At 61.6% G+C, this 9983-nt stretch overlaps 1 protein-coding gene across 1 annotated transcript in view; it reads right to left on the bottom strand.

The window, feature by feature from the left end:
• The window catches only part of PDE2A (phosphodiesterase 2A), a 37459-nt gene that overhangs the window by 11173 nt on the left and 16303 nt on the right, over positions 1–9983 (bottom strand). The window contains exon 2 of the mRNA XM_029961461.1: positions 193–282. Within this exon, the coding sequence (XP_029817321.1) occupies positions 193–282 (90 nt within the window). The remainder of the gene's footprint in view (positions 1–192; positions 283–9983) is intronic.

The following is a 9983-nucleotide window of genomic DNA, read 5'->3' as shown; positions in this document are numbered from 1 at the left end:
AGGGGGAGAATTGTGCAGAGGGATGGGGACAGGGAGACCCCACCCCAGGCTCAACCTCAGAATCAACCAAAGAAATCAAGCAACGAATCCACCCTCCGTCCCCTCCCAGGGCTCCCCCCAGCCCAGGGGGTCTCAGCAACCCCACAACTCCCAGGATGCTCTGCCCCCCACTCCCCCCAGGCCCCCACGTACCACGGCGGGCAGCAGGGTGACGAGGGCGTGGCGGAGGGCATCCCGCAGGGCGGGGGCATCCAGCGCAGCGCCCAGGCTCAGCAGAGCATCCTGCAGGGACGGCACAGCAGAACGGGGCGTCACCGCGGCCCCACACCAGAGGGAGGGGCGTGCGGCACCCACCCTCCCTCACCCCACCATGGCACGGGTCCGCCTGCCCTCAGACCCCTCGCAGCTGCCTCCAGCCTGCCCGGAGCCTTTTGGGGGGGCGAGCCCTCCTGTTGTGGTCAGTATCCATGATGGGGGATACGGACACATCCCAGAAAGGGGGGGGAGGCTTTGACACTGAGCCACACTGCCCTCGGTGCTAGCCATGCCATAAAGCACCACTGGGAAGAGAAATGGGACAAGATGGATAAAAGCTCATCTGGGGATTAACAACCCCGTGGAGGGATGGAGGTGTTGGGACAGACACATGGAAAAGCTGGGGGGCACAGGGGCCTTCATGGTACAACCCTCCCAGCTCTGCTCCTGCCTCCAGCCCTCGTCTGGGAGACCAGGATGAGGATGACGTGATGATGGGAATAGTGGATGCTCCGAGTCAGACACCAGACAACAGCTTTGGGATTTGCTCTTCCTTCAGTCCCAGCTCTGCCAGGCAGCTCCAGGCTGCATCCCTGACAACCAGACCCGAGGACCGTTCCCATCCCTGCACCCAGGGATCCCCCCCGGGACAGCAGCCCCTCTCCATGCCACCCCACCCCTAGCCCGGGTCACCCTCGGCCGCGGGGCGGGATCCGATGGCGCGTGGGAGCGCGGCTGGAGGCGAGGGCGCTTCCGGCTGGAGACAGCGGCGCTGGATGTTATTCCAACAGGGCCGCATCTCCAGTCACTTACACACACTGGAGACACATGCACTGTAGAATACAGCCAGGCCTGGGCCAGGTGGCCGTCCCGCCGTCCCTCTGTCCCACTGGATCCTCCACAGCGGCCCCCCCGGGGGCGGGGGGAGATGGGGCAAAGTCCGAACAGGACCCCGGGTCTGCTTGGGGCGTCATGTGCCAGTGGCACACTGGGCACGGGGACAGACAGGTGGCAACTGGACGTGGGTGGTGGCTTTAATAGGGCTGGGAATGTGGGTCCTTCTCTGGAGTGGTGAGGGGAAAGCTGCAGGAGCTAAAAAAAGATACTCCCAAGATGAGGCGAGAGCGCTCAGGCAGGCAGGGAAGTTTGCAGAGGAGGAGGCAGGGGGAGTGAGGGTGGGCTGGGAAGGGCGTCACACTCATTCCACTTGTTCCACTGATGCCAGTAAATGGCTCATCCCACTCACCTCATCGTCCCACTCAGCCAACTCACCATATTAGTCTAGTTCATCCTACCTCATCCCATTCAATGGCTCATCCAACTCAAATGCTTGTCCCACTCATCCTGCTCATCCCACTCAACCACTCATCCCCCTTATCCCACCCACCTTGCTTGTCCCGTGCATCCAGCTCGCCCCTCTCATCCCACTCAACGGCTCGTCCCACTCGTACCACTCATCCTGCTCATTCCACTTGTTCCACTCATCCTACTTACCCCACTCATCCCATTTGTCCCACTCGTCCCACTCCCAGCCCAGAGCAGGGGTTTGCCCCGACACCCTCACCCCATGTGACCCCAGTCCCTCAGGCCTGGGGGTGCTGCAGCCCCGCTCTGGGGGCTCTGCCAGGACACGGCCCGGGCCTGGAGACAGCACAGCCACATCCTGAGTATTGCCATAAACAGCCTCTCCCATGGGGTTCCCCATGTCCCACTCCCAGAACTCCATGCCATGGGCCCCATCCAGGCACCACCCCAGTTTGGGTGAGGCTCCTCCAGATCCATCTCTACTCCACGGATGCCGGGGCATTTGGATGCATCCCTGGTGCAATGGGATGCTCCAGCACCAGCACGGAGATGAAGCTATTGGCTACCCCATGCCTGTCACCAGGAATGTCACCAGGACCCACCAAGCTCATCCAGCTCTGTACCTGCACCCCTCTCCCAGGGGGCAGTTCCCAGTGCCTGCTCCGCATCCCAGCTTCCATGGAGAGCAGAGATATGGTAATGCTTCCCAAGGGGGCACGGCGGGTTAATTAACTTCACCGAAACAGGAGGCACAGAGGGATTGCAATTCCCAGCTGCTGAAGCAGAGCCCCATGCCCTCATCAGAGCCCGATGCCCTCATCCCAAGCACTGCACACTCAGCAACTCCGGAGGAAAATACTGCATGGAGAGGACTCTGGGAACAGATCCCAGGACAGGGTGTGGGGCAGGGGATGTGGCATGGCATCACCAACAGCCTCAGGAGCTGAGGATGCTGCTGCTGCTGCAGAGCAGGTGAGCAGTGCCCTGTCCTTGTCCAGGTTCCTGCCTTGTCCCCATGGCACACTCACATGGCCCCATGGACTCACCCACGGAATGCTGTCACCCTTGCTCTGGCCTGAGAGGGCAGGGATGCTGGTCTCACTCTGCTGAACTCCTGAGCTGACAGGGTGACCCTGGGGACCGTGATGCCAGCAGGAATTTTGCCAGCTGCCCTTGGCCAGCATCCCATGGTGCGGTGCAACACCAGAGCCATATCTGCCTCAGTATTCCTGCTGGAGCTGGTGGGTGATTAATGACACCATTCATCTCCTCAAAGTAAGGATCTGTCTCTGCTCCAACACAGACTCCTGCTCTGGCTCCAGCAAAGCCAAATCTCACCACAGCCCAGCCTCCGGAGCACTGCCTGCTCTCCCTGCCATGGAAAATGGCCCTTTTTAATTTTCCTTATATTTTTTCCCCACTTTTTCCCTTTGGAGAGTGGCAGCAGCATCCCATCCCCAGCCATAAGGTGGTGGGAAACTCCAGCACAGTCCTCCCGACACCCATTCCAGGCTTACACAGACCCAGCTGGAATGGAAAAGCAGCTTTTCCCTCCCAGTGGAGGGAATTCAGCAGCAGTGAAAAGGAGGCTGTCTCTCCTTTTTTTGGGAGGGGCAGCCACATCTGCGCCCTGCTCCCCACACTGGCCACAGCACCTTGGTTTGTCCCCCCTGACACCCTCAGCCCCTCTGGATGTTTACGGAATAGAGAAATCCCATCCTGGATGGCTTCCTCTCAGGAAAGGCTCATTTCACACCTGCCATGGGGAGGACACCAAGGGTTTGGGGGGGTCTCACTGGCCTCACGGGGTCTCAGTCCCTGGACTTGTACCCCTTCCCCTGGCCTTGCTCCTGGGGGATGAATGGAGACCCCCAGGGTGAGGAGGAGCCCCCAGGAGCAGGCAGAGGCAGATCCAGTGCAGTGAGGCACCTGCTGGGGTGTGCAGCCCCCTTGAGGGTACCTGGAATTTGGGATCTCTCCCAGGAGGGGACACTCGGCCACTTGGCAAGTAGAGCTTGTACCAGGCAGAGCTCAAATCCAGGACCTGCCATCCACAGGACCTCTTTAGCACGGGAAGCTGAAGCAAGGCAGCAATGCTAGTGCCTGGAGCATCCTGGCTCCTGGGGGAATGCTGAGCCAGGCTGCAGGACCCCCACCCTGCCTTGCAAGGGGATGCTGGGCCGAGGGGGCCCCAGATGGATCCTGCCATCGCTGCTGGAGCACCTATGGGTGCTGGCTCCACAGGAGGATGCTGGCAGCAGACCAGGCTTCCATGGCAGGCTTCTGCCACATCCCTCCCCAAGGAACCTCGAGGAAGTGAATCATCTCCCTGCCAAGCTTCCAGCCCAGCTTTGCTGTAAAGATTCCAAGTGAATGATCTGCCAGAGGTGACCCTTTGAGCTTGAGGCGTCCATCTCACTGCAAGCCCTCGGAGCTCAGCTCCTGCCCCTCCAGTGGGACTTCTTCCACCGGGGAACGCAAGGGAAATGAGCCCAATTAATTCTGGCAGTGGATTATTAGTGCATTAGCCCCTGCCTGAGTGATCACCCTTGGGATGGAGCTGGACATCACTCCGTCTGGACAACTTCACCCCCAGTTGGGGACCCCAAATCCGATTAGAGCATCCGAGATGGTGACTGCACAGCTATCTGTGCCCGTGGGCAGCGCATCCCAGTACCCACATCCCACGCGTGTGCTGCCCGGTGGGTGTGCCAGGCTCAAGGTGCAAAGGGATGGGGATGCTTGGGAGCGCAGAATACAGCGAGGAGGGGTCTGGGGCAGGGAAAAGGACCCCCCTGCAGCCCCATGTCTCTCATAGGGGGTTTGCAGGCTTCAAGGACAGTGGAGCTGCTCCCCAGGGCATTCCCCATGAAGCAGAGCCCCACATGAGGAGGGTGACCCTGGGGTCCCCCCATCGCAGTCCCACCAAGCTGGGGCTGGGGGCTCAGGGCTCCCTCCCACTGTGGGCTCTTCACATAGGATGCATTTTTAGCTGCCAGCCTCTAGATCTTGTTACATCTGACAGTCAAAAAGCAAAATCCTGTTCAGATTCCTGGGAGGCAGCCTGCCTCCACCGGCACAGCCCCTCACTGCTCCCCACCCTGGGTCCCTGGCCCTGGCCAAGGGCTCCCTGCCTACCCCAACCCTGCAGGCAGGGACACCCACACCCTCTCCTCTGCCCCAGCTCCACCTTTTCCCATCACTTTCACCTTTCCAGGAAAAGTGATGGGGAAACTTTCTCCCCTCCCTCCTCCGGTTCAAGGAGAAAGACGCTGGTCCGGGACCCCCTTTTGCCCCCGCCCGTTGCAGCCGGGGCTGTCTCCAAGCGCACGGGGACGGATGTCCCTGCCTTTGTCACCTCTCCAGCGCGCGGCCGCAGGGTGACAGCGCCAGGGGGAGCAGCTGATCCCCCCGGGCCCCCCAGGCTGAGCCACAGCTGCCAGCAAACGCCCAGCCTGCGCCCGCGCCGCCCTGCCCAAGCATTTGCCGAGCAATCTGGCAGCGTTAAAAATATCCCGAAATATCCCCGAGCCGTGATTCAGCCTCCTCTCCCGCCTCCGGCGATGCTAAGCCCCCCCCAGCCCCACTCCCCTCCCGGGGGGCTGCTCCCCCCGGCTGCTCGGCCCCGTGCTCCGGCCCAGGCGGTTAAATATAGCCGAGCCCTGGCCGTGTGTTGGCAACAAGGGGCTGACAACAAGGCAGGGCCGGCGGGAGCGTCACCGGCCTCTCACCCCGCGGTGCCAGCGGGGCACTGAGGCACAGAGCAGGGAAGCAGCTCCTGAAGGCAGCAGGTTGCAGCTTTTCTGTGGGCAGAGTGACACTGCGAACACCCTGTCACCCTGGCCCTGTCCCCCTCCCTGCTCCCTCCCACAGCCGCAGTTTCCCTGGGAATCCTCTCCGTAGGGCTGAGGAAACAGCATTCCTGCTACCCCCAGCTCTGCCGTGGGCTGGGTGACACTGCTGAAAAGCCTGTCACCCTGTCCCCCACATTGATTCAGGCCTCTTCCCTCAGCCCCACAGCCACAATTCCCTGGGGAATCCTCTCTCTGTAGTGGTGGGGAAGCAGAGGCAGTATCCCTGATCCCCCTGCAGCAGCATCCCTGGGGCAAGGTCCATGGCAGCAGAGCATGGAGAGACGGATGGAGGGATGGATGGAGGTGAGGGCTGGCAGCTCTGCCCAACTCCGGCCGGGAAGCCATCCATCCATCTCCTCCCAGCCCCGTTCTCAGTCCCAAATTACATTGCTTTAATCTAATCAGGCAGCAACAACCTGTAACCCACGGTAGCTCCTTAATTACCTCATCTTTTCCAGGGGGATAATGAGGGCAAACGGGAAGGAAACACTTCTGGGATCTCTCGTCTCCCCATGGTCATTTGCCTGGGGTCCTGGCAACGGATGGGTGGGGAGCAGGGGCTGGGGTGCAGGAGCCTGGCACAGAACCACCCTGGCACCCCGCAATCCGTGCTGAGGTTTCCCAGGGCTGGAGGATGCAAACCCGTGGAATCAGCCACCCCCAAAAAGCACAAAAGGGGCCCTGCATGCCCATGCCTGCCTCAGTTTCCATGTCTGTGGAGGTTCCCTGCCTCGGTGTCCCCACCTGCAGAGGGTCACAGCCATGCAAGACCTTCTCGGGGTGGCTCTGGAGTTGGGTACAGGTGGGATGAGCCATGCTGAGCCCAGCATCTCCCCAGAGCTCAGGGCAACCCTCACCCCATCCTCCTCCTCACCCATGCATCAGCCTCACCAGGGCCTGTCATGCTCACGCTGCACAGGGCACTTGCACAGACCCTTTGCAGGTGGAATTTCCACAGCCCAGAACCAGGCAGACACTGCTCCCCACAGACCCTGCACGTTCTGAGCAGGACTTTTTACTGATCCAAGCAAATTTCCCAACCTCTGCCACCCCCTTAGCCCTTGGGGTGCTCCTAATCCATCCCCCCACATCCCAGCCCAGCCCCCCGTGGTCGAGGGAATGGGGCCAGAGTCAAGGTTGCTTCCTGTTGATGTCCCTTTGTCAGGCAGGACAAACAGGGACTGCAGCCGCTCTCCTCAAGGATTTCCGTCCCCAGAACATCGTGGCCTTCTTGGAACAGCCAGCACTGGCTAATGATCTGTCACTGCTTTGTCCCTAATTAGTTCACTGTTCTAAGAAGGGAGGTGGCGAGCACTGGGGGTCTCACTGTCACTTGTCCCTAACCCATGTCCCACGGTGTGGAGGGAGACAGGGACACCACTCAGCCCTGTGTCACCTGTCCCTAAGCCATGGCGAGCAGAGGGTGTCCTGTGGCAGCCACAGGAAAACTGCTCCATGGTTAGGAGCATCCCTGGTACGAGGATACCTTCGCCCCGAAGGACACAGACATCCCAGCACCCAGCTGGCACCAAGCCTTGGGTGCTGGCACTGCCAGGAGTGCTAGGAGGCAACTGGCATGATGTGCATCCTTGGGACATGGCATTCCTGGAAAGATTTCCCTGGCATACGGTCCCCTTCCCATCCCCACTGGCCACCAGCACCTCCCAGCCAGGTTTCCAGGACTTTCCTAGATGTTTCCTGGTGGATTAGCCATGCCAGGGCTCTCCGGGCCTGGCTCTGCTTGGGAGCATCATGGCAAAGCTCTGGAGGTGCAGCCAGAGTGGGGCTCATGGGGTCAGGGACACCCAGGTCCCTTGCAGGGGGAACGGGGAGCAGTGGGACAGGAAGGGGAATGCGGCATTCCCACATCCATCCCTGCAACCCCTCCTGGCACGGCTGGCGCTAATGGGATCTGCACAGTGATTAGGGACCTCATTTATCAGCCTCTGATGGGATCTGGGAAAATTGAATTGCCAGCCATCTGCAGCTGGGGAGGAATTCGATTTGGGGCAGCACTCTGGAGCAGGGCGTGGGGGGCTGGCAGAGCTGCCTCCCCCTGGGGCTCCGCTCTCTCCGTACGGGGACCGCTCTTATTTTCCATGTCTGTGAGGGTGTGATGATGGGATCCAGCTCTTGGCTGCCAGGAAGGGGTCTAGGAATCACAGGGGGTCTCACTACTCGGATGGGGAAACTGAGGCACAGCCAGGAGAAGCCCAAAGCCTGTTATATGGGGAAAGGATCACAGTGCTGGTGTTTAATGGGTCAGAACCCAGCCAGGGGTTTGGCCTCCAGCCCTCCTCGTCTATGGGGGGTCCCAAAGCCATGTCCAGGGCACCCAAAGCTGCCAGGCATCCTGCACCCATCAAAGCCAGGCTGGAAGCAGCCGGAGAGGATCTCCTCTCCTGCAGCAGGAAGAGGGACACTCAGGAGCCAGCGTTGCTCCCTGGCATTTCCCACCCCACATGCACCCCACATACAGGCAGGTCCCCATATCCATGGGGTAGCCATGGTAGGGATGCAATCAGATTCAGCTGCAAAGATCCCAGCCCAGTCCCCAAATTTATGGACTTGGCTCCCAGAGGGCCCCCCCCAGACTCAGCCCTGCAGGGGATCCCAGCCTATCACCTCCCTGCCAAATGTCACAGCTGGGCTCCAAAAAGCCAAGGTCACCCACAGGGCCTGTCACAGTCTGGGGGAGATGCCACTATGCCATCTTGATGGGGTGCAGCAGGAGCATACTGATCCCAGCTCCCTCTGCCCAGGGTACAGCAGGAACACCCCCATCCCAGCTCCCTCTGCTCGGGGTGCAGCAGGAACACCCCCATCCCAGCTCCCTCTGCTCGGGGTGCAGCGGGGTACCCCTACCCCAGATCCCCATTCCCGGGTGATGCCATGGGGCATGAGAGCATAGGACTTATATACCAAACCCCACTGTCCCCCAGAAATCAGCACCAGGGCACTGCAATTCTGGCACAGGCTGATTCCACACCCATGAGCTGTCACTCCTTAGAAAAAAACCTTTGGCCCGAGGGGACCACCAGGCTGGGAAATACTGGGGCACACCCACCCACCCCGGTCTGGGGGTCTCGCTGTGCCCCCCCGGCCCTGCTGGGTGGGGGAGGAAGCCAGCCCTGCCCCACGTCACGGAAAGAAGCCGCCGCGGCCCTTTCCTCCCCTTTATTGCCCTGCTGATGTGTTTGTGTCCGCCGGAGGAAGCGCAGGGACAAACGCCCGCACACGCGTCTCCTCACCGCCCCCGGAGGGTCCCGGCCCCCGAACGCCGCCGGTTCCACGCGGGGGAGACTGAGGCGGGGGCAGCCCCGCGGTGCCGGGCGGGACACCCTGATCCGGGTGGGCAAAGGTGCCCCAGCGCAGCCCCCGCAGCCACGGGGAACAGTGCCCTCCCCTTGTCCCCCGACCCTTGGGAACAGCGGGGGCCCCCAACCCCTCCTGCTCCACCCGGCTGCGAACACGTATCAATTAGGGTTTGATTCATGATTCAGTCCGCGGGTAATTGCATTGGGGCTGGAGGCAGGGAGGGAGAGGAGGAACAGACATCTTCAGCCTCACCCCACCGCAGGGTGGTCGGGAGGAGGGGGCCGGTGTTAGGGGGTAGTAACCCCTCAAGCCCTACATGCCACGCCCCCGCAAGGCTCGGGAATGGAGATTCCAGATGCAGCCAGCACCCAGGACCCCAACGGGCGCGGGGATCCTGTGCCTGAGGTATTTTGTGGGGCGTGAGCTGTCCCTCACCCACCTCGGGCTGGGACGTGCTGGAGGGGGCAGGTCGGCAGGACCCATCCCCGTCTCTCACGTCCCGTCCCCACACTGCATGGCAGCTCTGGTGCCCTCAAGTCTTCACCTGCCCATTCGCGGGGGCTCAGTGCCCCCCTGCAGGACACACCGGCCCCGCTCAGCTCCTTTCCCTCCGTCAGCAGCTTTCAGCTCTTTCCCGGAGAGCGTTTCCTTCCCTTCATTTCCCAGCATGGGTCCTCTCTCCGGCCTTGAACTCACAGCCCCCTGGAGCCCCCCGGAGCCCCTCCATTTGCCCCAAGCAGCTGTGCCCCCAAGGGGACCAAGGCCACGGCTCTTACACCCAAAACCGTCAGCACACAGGTCAGGGATCCATCCAGCTGAAGAGGCGGTCACAAGAGGGAGAGAACCCCCCCCAAGCCACCCCCTCCCCAAATTTGGGTGTGCTCAAAGGCGCGGGAGCACTGACGACCAAGTGTTTTTCCACCCACGTACTGGGACTCAGCCTCCACCTCCCCAGAACGTGCAGCTGGTTCAAGGAGGGTGGGGGGCTCAGGGCAGGGTCCTGCTGGGGGTGCTGAAGGGGCTGCCTCCTTCCCAGCACCCCCCACCCCGAGGGCTGGCCGCCGGGTGGAACACAGCCGAGATCGTGGGGCTCCCACTGCCAGCAGAGCGAGGGGACACAGGGAAGTGGGGACTCAAAGCCCCCAGACACACGGGACTCCCGGACATTCCTAAGCACATCACACCCCCAGACCCCCAGCACACAAGGGACCCCCAGCCCCGAGACCACCGACCCCCCCGGGACCTCCTGGG

The sequence above is a fragment of the Manacus vitellinus genome, unplaced genomic scaffold (assembly GCF_001715985.3).
Source record: "Manacus vitellinus isolate BGI_N305 unplaced genomic scaffold, ASM171598v3 scaffold_35_pilon, whole genome shotgun sequence".
Taxonomy (NCBI): domain Eukaryota; kingdom Metazoa; phylum Chordata; class Aves; order Passeriformes; family Pipridae; genus Manacus; species Manacus vitellinus.
This window is presented reverse-complemented; position numbering and strand designations above follow the sequence as displayed.